Source organism: Trypanosoma melophagium (assembly GCF_022059095.1).
Source record: "Trypanosoma melophagium isolate St. Kilda chromosome Unknown ctg12segment0, whole genome shotgun sequence".
Classification (NCBI taxonomy): domain Eukaryota; phylum Euglenozoa; class Kinetoplastea; order Trypanosomatida; family Trypanosomatidae; genus Trypanosoma; species Trypanosoma melophagium.
Genome location: NW_027125138.1, coordinates 20,316 through 36,748, shown reverse-complemented (window position 1 = coordinate 36,748; position 16,433 = coordinate 20,316). Strand labels below are relative to the sequence as shown.

Below are 16,433 nucleotides of genomic sequence, written 5' to 3'. Positions count from 1 at the left end.
TAACACACCATATATATGACGCTAATTTACAGAGAAAAGAAGTAAAAAATACTATCTGTTTATCTTTTTTATCTGGGTCATGGTTCGGAGCAAGACCACGGGTGGTGCGGAGAGGAAAATGGTGTTCTATACGATCGGTGAGACTGTCGTGGGTTTTGGTGGTTTTTTTTAATTGTTTTTTGTTTTTAGCCTTGGATCTTTTTTTTTTACGTTATTGTTAATGGAGTTGTCAGAGTCGGGTGTCCTTCTCTCAAGACTATTAACTTTGTGCTGCAGTCTGTTTTTGCATATACAAACCCATACGATTCTAGGAAATAAGGGAATAAACAAGTATAACTCGTTTCTTTTTTTTTTTGGTTATATATTTACCCTCTTACTGTTTTTTTTTCACTTCGCTTCGTCTCTTTTTTCTCTCGTATAGAGTCGTGTGGCTGCGTTAATACGTACGTCTTTCCCTGTTTTTAAAGCTTTGATATTTGTGTCTATGAACGCCGGTTGAAAACAAATTGCGCCTGAATGCTTTCACAACACTGACTCACGTTATTTCCCCCTTACCCTCCCCACCACCGTTTCTCTACTTTCAGTAGGCTCGGGTTTTTGTGTGACATTCTTTCTATCTGCTGTATGTATGAATATATTTACTATTTAAAACTCCCCTGGTCCCAAGAATTTATATCCTTCTACACATGCCTTTCTATTCCCTTTGTTTGCGTTGTTGCAGCATTAACACAAGAGTTGGAAGTAGGGAAAGAGGAAAAAAAAAAAAAACAGGTGGTTTTTTTGAGTATCTGCGTATAGGAAAAGAACAATAAGAAATAAAGACTTACTTGAAGAATAAACATAAGAAAAAAAAACAAGAAAAATTGCGATATGCCCAAGGCCAACAAACACGCAGAAGTAAAGCCATCTAAGTTTAGAACGGCGCTTTGCGAATTTTATCTTCGTCAAGAGGAATGTCCTTTTGGCACCCGCTGTGCCTTCGCCCACGGTGAACACGAACTCCAGACAGAAGAACGCAACGTAGAACTACTGAGGGCTACTGGTCTGCAGCGACTTGACGGTGTTCCTTTACCATCTCAATCACTATGTAGCGCGACTTCTGCGGAGAGTTCACTCCTTGCTGTACTTCCGGCAATGACGCCACACTCACGGCGGCGGCCTGTTATTGTTTCACTACCCAGCTGGAGCGAATCACGTGCGGTGGGATGTGAACAGCATGAAGTGGAGTGCAGTGCCGCATTTCGTCCGTCCTCACCAGTTGCCTCGTCGTTACATACGCACCGTGGACGTTGCTGCAACAGTTTTTCTGCCACCTGTTCCACAGAGTCTCCGTTGATGTACCGACACAATCCATATGGTCTCTCAAATCAATACCACTGAGCAGAGGTTTTTCCTTTACGAAATGGGGTATTGCGTTCGTATGATTAGGCAAAAAGGTGAGATTAAAAAAAAAAAAAAAATGACGTGGCAGCTCTTTGGATGTTCGTCTTCTAGTAGTACTACACCTGAGCTGACCGTGGTAGCGGATACAACACAATGTTTTGACGGTAGTAATTTTTTTTTTTGGTTTTGATGCCTTCTCATTTACTCTAGGTGTCTGCTTTCGACTTTGGTAACAATATCGTCAGACACTGTAGTGCTAAAAAGAGAAAGAGAACAAGAGGTACTGTTAGAAAAAAAAAAAATATATATATATATATCGTACACAGGAGGTGTACAGGAAAGCTACGAAGGGAATAAGGAAAGGAGTATACATATACTTGGGAGAAAATGAGAAAAAAACGACAACAGCAAAAGGAAAACAGGACGTAATTGGACGTTCCAAAGGGGAAATGAAAACAAAAAAATAAAATAGTGATAATAAACAAGAGGGTCTCACAAAGAAAAAAGGAGACTACGGCCGTTTCTCTCTTTTCTTAACAGTTCAGGACGGGGCTCCGTCCAATTTGCAGTTTCATGGTGTTTACTCATTTGATCCATGCGTTTAGAACGGCCGTGGGAAATTATCACGACAGCTTTTTTTTTTTTTTCTGGGGGTAACAAAGTAGAGGAAGAGGAGGGTAACATAAACCATCACCATCACCAAAACAACAAAACAAGCATTATAAATATCACCAATGACTTCTTTCTCTCTCTCTCTCTCTCTCTCTGTTACTGATTTGCTAGACCGCATCAAGGAAGGGGGGAGAGAGAGAGAGAGGAAGGGAGAAGCAATACTGGAACGGAGAGAAGGAAAGTGTGTTGCGGGGTGCAGTGAAAAGCAAAAAAAAAGTAAAGAAAAAGGAGACTCCCAGTGGAAATGGTGGACAGAAGAAGCAACATACAATGGTACACAAAAGAAGAGAAGAAAAAAGCTGAAAGAAGAAACTACAACCTTTCCGGGTGTCTGACTTCCTTTATTTGTATGTTTTTTTCTTCTATACTTTCCTTCACCTCCATTCACTTACATACTTTTTTTTTTCTAACTGTTTACACAAGTTGTTTATCTCCATGGTTTCAGGTAATATGAGGGATAACAGGCCTTCTATGTTGAAAAGGAAAGAAGAAAAAAAAGAGCTATGAGAATGCGTTACGAAAAGAGGATATCCTCAAGAATAGAAGGTGATAGCAAATGAAGCAAGAAAAAAAAATCACAGTCAGATGCATTTAATAGTGCACGTGGCATTAAAAATACCACTACACCACTACCTTTTTTATACTTTTATTTTTCTTCTTTACTGTGACGGTTGGGAAAGAAAAGTACGAGAAAAATCCCGTGCTTTTCCCCCCATTACATATGTGAGTTTATGTGTCCTAGATAAACTTTTTTTTTGTTTTTTATTCTTGAGTTTTAGCCCATGTGTAGATGACGTGACATATTAAACTTTGCAACATATGTTGTTGTTATTGCTGTTATTGTTATTGTTGGTGGTGTGGATAATATTTCAAGTAGTGAATGTAGCATTTTGCAGGCAAAAATGAGGATTACCGTGTGGGATACAAAATGCACTTTCCACTTTCTTTCCCTTTTTGATCTTTGTTTTTTTTTTTCTTAATTCTTACCTCTGATATTCATTCACGTTTATTTATTTCTCCCTCTTCTTTCTACTGGTATACCCTTTTTCCTTTTCGCTCTTTTTCCCTTGTTGCCTGGTGTTGCCAATAAGGGAGAAGGGAGGCAACATGTGTCATGACAAACGAGAGAAGGATCAAATAAACAAGAAAAAAAGAAAATACAGAGTGTAAAATTAAAGAGGAGGTTAGGAAGAAAAACACGGAAAATATAAAACAATGTAATAATGAGAGAGATAGAGTGTTATCTTATTAATATTATTTCTAGTATTTCTCACTTGCTCTTTCAAAATTTACAGGTTTTCTTTCATCTACAAACTTTCCTTTTTCTTGATCCTGCTTTTTCCTGTTGTAATCTTCACCCCCCTCCCCCTTTTTTTTCGCGAGTATTTATATGTTTGTTTCTCCAACGTGCATATCGCCGTATATGCCTTTTTTTTACATTCCTTTTGCTACCATATATTGTCTAGCAACAAGGAGAACAATATAGGTGCTAAAAGTTATTATTTCCGAAATTGACCTTGGTATAAAAATGGTTGTTGCTTTTTTTTGGGTGTAATTCTTGTAGGAATGCAAGAATTTTTTTCTCTTATTCTTTTTTTTTTCTCTTGAAAATGATTAGCACCAAGTAGTAGTTCCTGAAGACAAGGTGTCGTATAGTCGACTGAAGTCTCAGTGATTGAGGAAAACAAGTTGGTTGAGAGAAATAAAAAAAAAAACGAAAAATAAAAAGATAAAGTTAAGTGAGTACATAAGAAGCAAAAAAAAAAAAAAATAGAATAAGGGAAAAGAAGAAAAAAACGAAACTGCAATTGATTTTGCATGTCTGCAGCAAATTTTCGTTTTCAAAACCGCTCTATGAGTGGAAGGGGTGAATACAATAGCACATCCACAGGTGGGGAGGTGATGCTTGAGGACACACCTGTATTTTTTTCTGGACTTACAGGTTTGAAAAGTTCTAGCAGACGTTTTGCCACACATGCGGAACGTAACACAGAAGTTATGCCAGGTGAAACTATTTCTTTAAGAGGAAGTAACAAGGAATCGGGTAAACAAACACAAGATCAGGTAATGTGGATTGAGCTGGGTCTTTGTAAAGCACTCGTTCGTGCTGTAACACATGCCGGATTTCTCTCTCCAACACCTGTTCAGACGCAAGCTATTCCTGCCGTCCTTAGCGGCAGTGATGTTTGTGCACGAGCTGTGACAGGATCAGGAAAAACAGGAGCCTTTTTACTGCCCTTATTACATCTTCTTTTAACACGAGCCCCGATGAAAGAAGTACGTTTAGGTGGTAAACGACGTTTTATTCGTGCTGTTGTCTTGGTTCCCACCAGGGAATTAGGTATGCAGTGTCAGCAGATGCTGGAACAGTTTCTTGTATTTACCTCCGGCCTTACTGTGGCGTTGGCAATTGGTGGCGTGGCACAAAGTGCACAAGAAGCTGCACTTGAATCAATTCCAGATATTCTCATTGCAACTCCTGGGCGATTAGTTGATCTTTTACATAATTACAAGGGCTCACATGGCTCTTTTGATTTCACTGGTGTGGAAATAGTTGTGCTTGACGAATGTGACAAAATGTTAACTGTGACACTTAAAGATCAAGTGGTGGATATTCTTAAACATGTACCCGAAGAATTTAGACAGGTATTAATGTTTTCTGCGACCATGACGACGGAAGTCGATGAGTTCGCGAAAGAACATCTCTTTGAAGCAAAGAATGTTGACGTTGGTCATGTGGCACTTCAATCAAAGTTGCGACAGCAATTTGTGCGAATTCGTATGACTCCCCTCAGTACTACTAGTACGTCAACAAAAGACACAGAGTCTGATAATGACAAGAGAGACGACGGGGATGCATCACAAGAAAATGTAGACAAATCAAGTAAAAAACGTATTCGCTCAAAACGGCTTCGTGATGCTTCAAAAGCTGAGGCGGCTAAAATCACCACTGCAGATGATAGCGCAGAACATATCACAAAAGTTAAGTCACGCTATCTTGTTGCCCTTTGTCTAGAATACTTTAAAGAAAAGACGATGGTTTTTACTCGATATCGCACTACAGCGCATCGACTTCATCTTCTCTTTACTGCTTTGGGACTTGCAAGTGCAGAATTACAGGGAAACCAAATTCAAGAAGAGCGTTTCGCATCCCTTCAGAAATTTGCGTCCGGTGAAGTACGTTACCTTTTTTCTACTGATGTTGCATCACGTGGGCTTGATATCAAAGGTGTATCAACTGTTGTTAACTTTGATTTACCCCCCACATTGACGGCGTACATTCACCGTGTTGGTCGTACGGCGCGCATTGGAAGTATTGGGACCGCGGTTTCACTTGTAGATGAGTCGAGTGATGGGGATATTATGCGTAAGATCCTCGCCGTGAGTGGGGTGGTGAACAACCACCAGGCCTCCTCTGTGAAGCGGCGGGATGTGCCGGAGGCGTTGCTGCGGCGGGCAACGGCGCGGGTGGATGCGGTGTTTCCGGAGGTGCGGAGGCAGTTGGCCGCGGAGGCGCTCGAGGCGAAGATCGCCCAGGCGGAGCGCCGCTACGGGGCCCGGGCCGGTGGCCAGAAGGAGCACCAACTCCTCGCCGAGAGCGCCACCCCGCAGCCGACAAAGACGTGGTGCCTGAGCCGCGCCGAGCGGAAGCGGCGGGAGGAGGAGGCCCGGCAGGTGTACGAGAAGGAGGCGGAGGTGACGGTGAATCATTTCCAGAACGAATTGGCGGGGTGGGACCGCGAGGAGACGGCGTTCCTCCGCAAGCAGAAACAGACACGGCGGCAGCAGCGCGAGGGGAAGGTGCGGGCAGCAGAGAAGGCAAAGAATATCACAAAGGAACTACGACGCAAGTCTCAACAGAAACTTCAGGCAGGTGCCATCAAGAAAATGAAGAAGAAGAAGATCAGAGATGCACGGAAGGCAAGACGTGCAGAGAGCCGCGAAAAGAGTGGCAAGGCCGCCTTTAAACATCACGACGGTGCGAAAAGCAAGAAAAAGTCGCGCCATAAGAAGCGTATGGCGAAACACTGAGAGTACGGATATTTAACAGGCTAAATGTCTCTCTCTTTCTCTCCCTTCTGCCTCATCTTCTTTCCCTCTCCTCCCTGCGTCTGTGTTTATCTGCTTCTTTGTATTCGAAGAAGGAAGAAAAAAAAAAAAGAAAGAATAACTAAAAAAAGTTCGCTGCGAAGGAAGAGACAGGGGCAAAGGGGGGAAGAAAATTATTAAACGGTTAATATTCATGAGAGGAAAAGAAAGAAAAAAAGGATAAAAAGAATACCATTGAAAGAAAACAAAAACAACAATTATTTCTTACGTGTATGCATTTACACATGGGTGTTCTTTTCTCTGCAAATATATTTTAATCCATTTCCTTGTGTGTGTGTGTGTTTATTTTTTCTGTCTTTTATGTTTTTGTTGTATTATTCACTCTTTTCCTTTTTCCCCCCTTTTTCTGTTTATATATACTTGCTTGTACCTCCCACAGTGCACGCGTGCGTTCTGTAGTGAATGACTACTACACATATTGTTTTCTTGGAGCGCCGAGACTGGGATTACGCTGTCTCTTTTTTGGGTGGATGTTTCGCTGGTGCATGCTCTACCATTGTTACGAATCCCCTCGATACTGTTCGTGTTCGCCTATCGGCAAGTCGTACAGCCACCGGCAAGGCACACAAAAGCCTGCTTTATACCGTAAAGGATCTTTTCGGCGATGGCCTTAAACATGCCTTTTCACGCGGTCTTGGTGCAAACATGATGGCATCGCTTCCCTCAAACGGCATTTATTTGCCGACATATAGGTTGCTTCAACGGGAACTCTCTTACGTGGGTGTTGATGAGCGTATACGTCCTGCGTTGAGTGCTTTTGGTGGTGTATGCGCAACCAATTTAACGCTAGCTCCTCTTTTTTTGGTGCGCACACGGGTACAAGTCGATGACAACCTGACGATACGACAAGTGTTTAAAGAAGTACTACGTCGCGATGGTTTTACCGGATTCTATCGTGGTACATTAACAAATGTATGTGGTCGTTTTGTGGAAGAAGGCCTCTTTTGGAGTGTTTATGAGTTGCTTAAGCGTATAACGAAAGAAGGTACTTTCACAGGAGGGAATAGTTTTGCTATGGCCTCAGCGGCCATGGTGTCGCTGACAATGATTTCAAAACTCACTGCTACCAGCATAGCTTACCCATACAATGTTGTCATGACACATCTGCGTACTGTTAACCGATTTACAGGAAAGTATGAACATACGCAATTCTTTCCTACTGTGCGGCATATATATCGTGCGGACGGTATAATTGGCTTCTACAAGGGACTTTCCCCGCAATTGCTGCGTAGTGTTATAAGTAAGGCGACACAAATATACGCTTTTGAAGTTGCTATGTATGCGTATTACTGTTTTAGTAGAGATAGTGCAAAAATTGGCTCATCTCCTTCAGTTGTTGCGTCTACAACTGCAGCAACAGTATCAGAGGCAGAATGATTGCCAAACATTTTGAGAGGAATGAAATGAAAAGAAAAAAAAGAGGAAGTAGTTTTTTTTTCCTTTATGGTTAAACTCTGACGGTATGCACAACGAAAGTATGAAGAAATTGAATTTTGTGTGTGCTCTTTCTTTTCCTTTGTCATGGGCTTGTAGAAAGGAAAATAAAGGAAAAAAAAAACAATAATGAGAGTTTTCGCTAAAGTAATTCATTGATAGATGACACGGATTTTTGAGATGACTGTTGGGGGTGCATTCTCTTGCATTTTCTTTCTTGTCTTTTTATTCTTAATGAATGGGTGAAACATTCATTTTTTCCCCCCTGATATTTTTTCATCCTCTTGTTTCCCTTTCATCCTGTTTTTTTCACAATTTCTTCTTTTTTCCTCCCAGAATATGCAGCGTTGGCTATACTCTGGTCGGGTGATTTGGGCTGCGGGAGGAAATATCTTTGATGGAAGGTATTCTTGTGTGTCTGCGTGGGTCTCTCTCTCTCGCACCCTTTTTTTTCTCTCCATGTGTATGTGTCTACGCGTGTTTCTGAACGGAGGGGATATATGAAAATAAATGGAGAGATAAATACCCCATCATAGTTATTTCTTTTCTTATTTTGGCCTATTACAAGAATGCAGAGTGTCAATACAAAGTGGATACAATGTTAAAGCCAAACAAAACACAAAGGGCAATAATAATAATAATAATAATAATAATAATAATATTGTACGGAGACGTACTATCTTCCACATGGTAGAGTGCTCCTAACAGATGTGCATTGGTAAAGGTAGGTCGTTGCAATTTACCCCGAGGAACGAATAAGCCCTCTCTTAAGTTCTGAGTATATGAGAGAGAAAGAGAGAGAGAGAGCGAGAAAAAAAAGAGGAGGATCAAGATAGATAAAGTTAGAAAAAAAAAGAGACAAGAATGGAAAGAGAAAGCAATGAAGAGGGAGTACTGTTCTGAGTTGCTGAATGGTGCAAAAGGAAAAGAGTAATACAAAAAAAAAACTACATTTCAGTCAGTTCTCTTTATTTGCTACTAACTATAGTTTTTCTCTTACTTATTTCTCATACTATGTTCCTTTGTAGTCGTATGAGGTGCTCTAATTCTGTTTGTGTTCCTTGTTTTTTATTCTATTTCTTTCTTTGATTGCTTCTTTGTGCGTGTATGTGTGCGTCTGCGGGATCGTGGCGTGTCATAGGTCTTTTTTTTTCTGCTTCATCCCAGTAGAATGAGCAACCGGGCAAAAGCAACACCACCGCCTTTGGTGGAGAGCGAAGAGGTACAAATAAAGAGTTTTGGTCGACACCTCTTCGATATGTTTGACAAAACCGTTCGCCCCTCTATCTTTGACCTTCAACTACGGTACTATGGCGACTATTTACATCATTTTGGGTTTTCCATTGAGAAAGAAATGAGACGAGAGCAGCCCTCGTTTGCGCTCAGCCTAACGCCTGGAAGTGGGGTGCCACATTTACACTCATCTCACAACTGTCACGGCAACAATGCTCTGTCTTCAGGAATGTATGATGTCGGTGCGTCAGTTGACGATCTTGTTGCAGATGCTGGATGGGGCATTAATGAGGCGGAACGGGAGGAGGCGGATGCGCAGGCCCGATCGGTTGGACCGATGGAGGGATGTGCAAAGGTAGAGGAGCTGGTAGCGCGAATTGTGGAACCATATATGCAAACCTCATGGCGACAAAATGCCACCCAGTGTGCGATGAAAAAGATGCGGGCGCTATACTACTGGTTGTGTGAGAATATGACGGTAGAAGTGCCCCTTCCCAATGCTGCTGAGGAAGGGATCATCCACGCCAATACCAATACCAATGCCAACAACAATAATGTTAATACCAAAGCGGGTGCGGCTAATTCTAGTGGTGGTGGGAGGCGGGCCGGAGGACGGGGAGGACGGCGGACCGCAGGGGGGGACCCACCGCCACCGGCAGCCCCGCCGGTCGATCCCAACGTCGCCGCCCTCGAACGCCGCACGGCCGATCCCACAACCATCGCACGGCTTTATGCCGCTTTTCTGCGCGCCGCGGGTGTGGCAGCCGACGTTGTCGAGGGTCATCTCCGCGGCCGCGCCCCGGGCGAAGTAATCGAATGGGCGTGGAACGTTGTTCACATCCCACACAGCGAGCCGGCGGTACGACGCTACCTTGTTGATGTTGCTATTTCAGTCTATACTGGACCGGGGCGCCCCGTCCCGCTCGCGAAGGACACTGTTGAGGAACCGGAGCAGGTAAAGACAACCGCCCAGAGAGAGACACCACCACCAAGGTCTAAGCGAACCGGTACTGTTCAGGAGGAGAAGCCAAAGCTGGGTTTGTTAGAGGGACCCACCCTCTATTCATCCGTATCCCAGGCAAAGCATATAGAGAGCTTTTATTTTAACACTCATCCCCAGCAGTTCTGTGCCTCACACTTGCCCAAAGATGGACGTCATACTTTGTTAATGTCAGCACCAAGAAAAGTTCAGTGGGAAAACGCACCTTGCCTTACTCACACCTTCTTTCGTTTCCCATTGGCTTTGTCATCCCATCGCCGTCGCTGCACTTTCACCGCGCGTTCTACGCCCTTTTACATTAGTCTTGTTAATAATCAACCAGATGGGACAGAACTGTGTTGCATCCTTTTTCAGGGTCCTCTCGAGGAGCTACCAGAGGACTGTAGCACGGCTACATCAATTGGACCACAGTGGGTTTGGCATCAGCGTGAGGAGGCGACCGGATGTGAAACTTTTACAATGATGGTACCGGAAGCTGGATACTACAGTATAATTATTGGTGCGAGACGTATACGCAAAGATCCATACAGTAGTGTCATATCTGATGAAAAATTTCTACCTGTTGTGGCATATCAAGTATTGGTGACGTTCGTACCTTGTCAAGTTCCACAGCTTCCTAGACAAATTTTTAGTCCCTCTGTTTGTAAACTTTTCTCTCCTCTTACTCATCAAGTTTCAGAGGGTACAACTCGATTTATCGTGATGCCATCTTGTGCGAATGTGGCGAGTATAGCAGTGGTCTCTAAACGCCTAAGTGATGGTTCTCGGGAATTGCTTGGGTTTCTACCTTTTGCTAATAAATTTGTTGCATATATTGGTGATGTAACAGTAGTTAGCGGCACAGAGGTGGAACTATGGATGCTATACGCTGCCCCAGACCACAACTACGTTAACGCCACAGATCTTCCTCATATGGTGACGACCTTTCAACAAAATGTTTCACCTGCTCATTCCGATGATGATAGCAATCGTGATGCAGCGCATCAATTAACACCCCCACGGACCTTACGATGTGATTTATCGTTTCTGCCTTTTGTAATGAAAATCGAAGTGAAAAAGATGATTGTGGCACCCAAAGGACCACCTTGTATTCAGCCACAGCCATCCCTGGAGGAGGAACAGCGGCTAACACTCCGACGCCTTGTTGGTGTTACACCCGAGCTTTACCATGAGGCGACTGATATCGCAATGAAAAAATCGAATCCTGTTGGCTCTTATTTCGCGGAGAAGGGTTTGCTACAGAGATGTCCAAAGAATGTATGATGTTTTAGGGGTACAGGTTGTTGCACCATACCTGGTTATTATGTAAATAAATTGAAGGCGAGAAGTTTGGTGATTTTTTTTTTTTAGTAAAAAAAAGTATTTTTTTTTCCTGGTTGAATATTATTAACCATTCGTCTTTTTTTCGTATATCTTGGTTTTGGTTATCCCTGATCTTGTCTGTTATGGTGTTAATGAAGTAAGTTTTTTCTTTGTTTTTACTCCTACATTCATCTTTACTTCTACTTATTCACTGGACTGACCCTGGTGTATCGGGAACAGCGAAACGAGAAGAGTAAAAAAAAAAAACTGATACAGATGCAATCATGTGCAGTTATTGGCTGTGGCGCTGCTGGGATGGCTGCGACTACGGCGCTTCGCCAAAGTGGACTACTTGTCACTTGTTTTGAACTTTCTGCAGATCCTGGTGGAGTTTGGAATAGTGATACACGCAGACCGTTTTCTTCACGGGGACTAGTGTCACCTATTCATCCTACGATGCGGTGTATCTTGCCAAAGGATCTCCTTAGTTTTAGCGATGTTCGATTTGATTTCACTGTGCCGCAGTTTCCACATCACTCTTCAGTGCGTCGCTATTTGGAGCTCTATGCGGAGAAAAAAGGTGTAAGGGGGCTTGTTCGATTTAACACGAAGGTTCAATCAGTGCGGTACGACTCTAAAGATGCACTATGGCGTGTGATAACAGTAAACGTAGTGAACGGCGACGTGTTTGAATGGTCTTTTGACAAGGTATGCGTTTGTACAGGTCAAACACATGAACCACGGTATCCTTCTAGTATAAAGAGTCTTTTAGAGCCCTACGTAAGTGCCGGTGGTGAGCTTCATCACGCTTCTCATGTGAAAGATTTTCGTCAGTTCAAAAACAAGCGTGTTGTAGTTGTAGGTGATGGGGCAACCGCGTGGGATTATTGCATGGAGTTACGTCGCAGTGGCGCTGATGTATATCATAGCAGCTACAATCCTTCTGGTCAGGAGCAGGGGGAACTGTGGAATCGGGTTTTACGACGTGATTCTTCAAAGGTTTTTAATCGCAATGGGGCCATGCGTGATGCGGCAAGTGCGGCAGTACAACTGTTGTGTTGTATGCCCTGTTGGAGAAATGATCATACAAAGGGTAGTCGTATTGTTTCTCGTTGGATGAGGTTTAGCAGTGCCGAACTTTTTGGCAAGATACCAAGTGTTAGCCATGTCATTTCCTGCGAGGGAAGAGGAATTCTCTTTGCAGAGCAGCGTAAGCAAACGGTGGAAATAGTTGATGAAGCTAAAGCTCGGTCCATGGTGCGGAGAAAACAAGGCAACATGACACTCAAATCTAGAAATACTGTTGCTAATAATAATAATAATAATAATAATAATAATAATAATAATAATAATAATAATAATAATAATAATAATAATAATAATAATAATAATAATAATAATAATAATAATAATAAATCCTGCGGGATTTTTATCGACAACGTTGATGCGGTGATTTGTGCTACAGGGTACCACTTACGGTATCCATTTTTGCACCCCGACCTTAGAAAAGATCTCGAAGATCCTCTACTCTTACTTCAAGAGAGAGGAAATTATAGTCAAAAAGAGGAAAAACAACAGTATGAAATGCATCCCCATGGGAATAGTGGTACAAGATCACTGGAGCGTCGGGGTTTGTATCTGGGTACACTGTATGCTCGTGACCCATCTATTGCTTTCGTGGGAGTACAAAGAGAATTACTTCCACCTTTTATGCTCTTTGAAGCGCAGTCAAAGTTTATTGCATATGCTTTCACTGGGCGATTGAAACTTCCAGATGGTACGTTGAATATGTTGGCATATGAGTCGGATTTAATGCAACGTTACCCAACATTGACCCACTTATACAGTCCAGAAGGTCTAGGACTCTACTCAGCGGTCTATTTCAATGTTTTGCAGGAGGAACTCCAGGTTGGCTCTCGCAGTACTTACACTGCTGGTATCATGGAGCGACAGAAGTGGGTCCTACTGACAAGTTTGTTGCGCCTTGTGCATAAGATTCGTTCAATGGCTCCTTTAAAGCGAAAGAAACAACATGTGCTTTTCAGCAATAATGTATGAATAAAGCTCCAGTATATATATATATATATATATATATATGTCTGCTAGACATCTTCAAATATCGTTAGATCAGTATCAGAGTAAATATATATTTTTCTTACATACTTCTTTCCATTAATTGTCTCCCTTTTGTTTTCGCATGCATCTATTGTAGGACTTGCTGAATCAAGAGAACTTCGATTCTTTTTTTTCTATTTGCTATTCTTTTTATAATCTTTCCTTGTAAATGCAAAAAAAAAAAAAACGAAACAAAAACTTAGAGAAAGAAGGAAAAACGAACAGAAAAAAAAAGACACAAGACCACATTCTGATATCTAACACACAACTCGTCTTAATTTCTTTTTCACCAGATCAAGAAAATAAAAAGAAAAGCAAGGTTACAGGAAAACAACAGCATCAAAGAAAGCACAAATAATACAAAATTACAGCAGTAATGCGTCGTGCAATTTCCTTTTCCTTCCCAGCTGGGGTGACTACGAGCATTATTGCTACTAATGCTTCTACTGTTGCTGCTCGCCACTGTAGTGCTGCGGCCTCTGCGTCAGCCGCCCCGTCAACTCCACCTACTCCACCTTCTCGTCAAACCCTTATTCGCAACATGAGGCCACGGGAGCTGATGCGGGAGTTGGATAATTTTATTATTGGACAAAGCGATGCAAAAAAGGCAGTGGCGGTGGCTTTACGCAATCGGTGGCGTCGTCATCAGGTGGATCCGGATATACGCGAGGAGATTGCGCCAAAGAACATATTGATGATAGGACCCACTGGTGTTGGCAAAACAGAGATCGCGCGACGTTTGGCAAAGTTGGTAGATGCCCCTTTTGTGAAGGTGGAGGCAACAAAGTTCACTGAGGTTGGATTTCACGGGCGAGATGTGGAGAGCATTATTGAAGACCTTTACAAAGCTTCACTTTCTCAGACGAAGCAAAATATCATGCGACAGCACGAGGAGGCTGCACGGCAGAAAGCGGAAGATCGCATTTTAAAAGCACTAGCGGGAGTCTCCGACGGTTTCCGCGAGCACCTCCGCAGTGGCGCTCTGGACGATATTGAGGTGATGGTGGAGTTGCAGGAGAAGAAGGAGAAGCCGCGGTCATCGGCCGGGGGCGAGGGACTCTTCATATCACTTGACGTCTCCGGCTCGCTCGGCGGGCAGCGGCCGCAGACCGTAAAGAAGGTGCTGAAGATTAAAGACGCCCTGCCGGCAGTACTGCAGGAGGAAATTGAAAAGATGGTAGAGACAGAGGACGTTTCGGCGGAGGCGCTGCGGGCGTGTGAGGAGGACGGTATTGTTGTAATTGATGAAATTGACAAAATTGTTACGGCAGCAGGGGGATATAAGGGACATCAGGCTTCTGCGGAGGGAGTACAGCAGGATTTACTCCCTCTTGTAGAGGGTACTACGGTCTCTACGAAGTTTAATGTGCAAATCAAGACAGACAAGATTTTATTTATTTGCAGCGGTGCTTTTCACAGCGTAAAACCATCTGATATGTTGGCAGAATTACAGGGACGTCTCCCAATTCGTGTAGAACTTAAACCACTCACTACAGAGGATTTTCACCGTATCATCACAGAGCCAAAGTATAACCTCATCAAACAGCATATTGCAATGATGGAAACGGAGGGTGTCAAACTCGTTTTTACAGAAGATGCATTGTGGGAAATAGCTTCTATTGCCGCACACATTAACTCTACCGTACAGAATATAGGCGCCCGCCGCCTCATCACTATAACAGAGAAGGTGGTTGAGGAAGTCAGCTTTGATGGTCCAGATAGAAAGGGAGAAACATTTGTCATTGACGCTGCGTATGTGAAGAGGGCGGTGGAAGGTATGGTGAAGAAGGTGGATATCAAGAAGTTCATCTTGTAGAAGGCAATCTAGGAAACGGAAAGGAGAGGCAAGAATGTTAAGAGGAGGAGAAAGAAAGAAAGAAAGAGAGAGAGAGAGAGAGAGAGAGAGAGAGAGAGAGAGAGAGAGAGAGAGAGAGAGAGAGAGAGAGAGAGAGAGAGATGGAACAAGAAATGGGTGACTATTGTTTCACTAGTTCATTGCTGCCCCTATCCTATTATTGCAAGGTTGGAGAGGGTCTATGGGAAGAGTGAACCCCTCCCCACAGAGAGAGAAAGGAACAAAAACAACGGCGATAAATTGTTTTTTTCTTCTGTATACACACTCGTTATTTTATCAATGAGGCACTGTCTATATATATATGTTATTTATTTATATTCCCATCTTTATACCTATCTATGCTTAAAAAAGAGATAGAGACGTACGTGCGTATGGGTGAATGGAGAACGAATGGATGACATATGAGGGAGAAGTGGGATTGAAGAAAGTGGTTGGGGCCAGAGACAAGCGAAAGTAAAGGCAAGAGTGAAGAGTGGGGGGGATGCACAAAAAAAAAGTCAATAAATCAACAACCAAAAAAAAAAAAATGTTTTACCTCCCCGAGCAAAAACAAAAAAAAACAGAATAGAAAAAGAAGACAAGTATGAAGAAAACAACAACAACAGCCACAACAGCAGCAGCAGCAAGATCATCTGATGACCCAAAACGTTGAAAAAAAAAAAAAAACGAAAAGGGAAAGAAATACAAGGTTGATATCAGCAAGAAACTGAGGGAAAATATGTAAGACAAGAGGGACTGAAAGAAGAATGTGAGGCAAAAAGAAAAAAAAACCCGGTGCTATTATAAATAAATAAATAAATAAATATAAATAAATAAATAATATACATATATGTATATATATATATATATATATATATATATTTAAGTTTATATATGCATATACTGCACTTGGCTATTCTACTCTCTTTTTTTCCTTTTCACCTTTTTTTGTTCTCTTTTTTTTTCTGGTAGTCACTTGCTTATCTATTTTTTCAGTCTTTGTATGCCTGTTGATTTCTCTGACTATATCTTTTCTGGGTATATGTTCCCATTAGTTTTCTGTTTTTCTTTTATTCTTTATGGTTCATCTATGCCTGAGAATACTGCTGACACAATTTTGAGCTGTAGCTGTGACTTTGTTTTCCTCTTACAAGATGTTTTTGCTCTTTTCACCAATATTAGCTCTCACCGGTACTGCAGCTGCTTCTTATTGTTATTTTCGTTGTTGTAGTTGTTGACTTTTTTTCTTTTTTGTTTTGTGTTCTGAGAGTGACGTCAATATTTGCGTTCGTGGGCATCTCCTTTTTTCCCCTTTTTATTCTACCCCCGTTCTAGAGAAAAAAAAGGCTG

General features: G+C 42.3%; 6 protein-coding genes across 7 annotated transcripts; all 6 read left to right on the top strand.

Annotated features, from left to right (window-relative positions):
• Positions 1 to 870: 870 nt before the first annotated feature.
• Positions 871 to 1,380, top strand: LSM04_002999 (zinc finger protein; the record flags this gene model as incomplete). The annotated part of the gene is made up of 1 exon (XM_067331609.1): positions 871 to 1,380. One exon carries the CDS (start codon positions 871 to 873, stop codon positions 1,378 to 1,380), a length of 510 nt encoding a protein of 169 aa, XP_067194302.1.
• Positions 1,381 to 3,873: 2,493 nt separating this feature from the next.
• LSM04_006965 (Helicase) lies at positions 3,874 to 6,087 on the top strand (the record flags this gene model as incomplete). The annotated part of the gene is made up of 1 exon (XM_067331597.1): positions 3,874 to 6,087. One exon carries the CDS (start codon positions 3,874 to 3,876, stop codon positions 6,085 to 6,087), a length of 2,214 nt encoding a protein of 737 aa, XP_067194395.1.
• A 480-nt stretch (positions 6,088 to 6,567) lies between these two features.
• Positions 6,568 to 7,542, top strand: LSM04_005638 (Mitochondrial substrate/solute carrier; the record flags this gene model as incomplete). Its single annotated transcript, XM_067331586.1, has 1 exon — positions 6,568 to 7,542. The coding sequence occupies one exon, from the start codon at positions 6,568 to 6,570 to the stop codon at positions 7,540 to 7,542; it is 975 nt and encodes a 324-aa protein (XP_067194363.1).
• A 1,228-nt stretch (positions 7,543 to 8,770) lies between these two features.
• On the top strand, positions 8,771 to 11,095 carry LSM04_004202 (uncharacterized protein; the record flags this gene model as incomplete). Of its 2 annotated transcripts, none has more annotated exons than XM_067331574.1 (1): positions 8,771 to 11,095. In XM_067331574.1, one exon carries the CDS (start codon positions 8,771 to 8,773, stop codon positions 11,093 to 11,095), a length of 2,325 nt encoding a protein of 774 aa, XP_067194332.1. The 2 variants fall into 2 exon arrangements, with proteins under 2 accessions (XP_067194332.1, XP_067194331.1); XM_067331573.1 differs by having other exon boundaries at positions 10,691 to 11,095.
• Positions 11,096 to 11,410: 315 nt separating this feature from the next.
• On the top strand, positions 11,411 to 13,192 carry LSM04_005407 (Flavin monooxygenase-like; the record flags this gene model as incomplete). Its single annotated transcript, XM_067331560.1, has 1 exon — positions 11,411 to 13,192. The coding sequence occupies one exon, from the start codon at positions 11,411 to 11,413 to the stop codon at positions 13,190 to 13,192; it is 1,782 nt and encodes a 593-aa protein (XP_067194355.1).
• A 433-nt stretch (positions 13,193 to 13,625) lies between these two features.
• On the top strand, positions 13,626 to 15,065 carry LSM04_006207 (ATPase; the record flags this gene model as incomplete). The annotated part of the gene is made up of 1 exon (XM_067331549.1): positions 13,626 to 15,065. One exon carries the CDS (start codon positions 13,626 to 13,628, stop codon positions 15,063 to 15,065), a length of 1,440 nt encoding a protein of 479 aa, XP_067194374.1.
• Between the last annotated feature and the right edge of the window lie 1,368 nt (positions 15,066 to 16,433).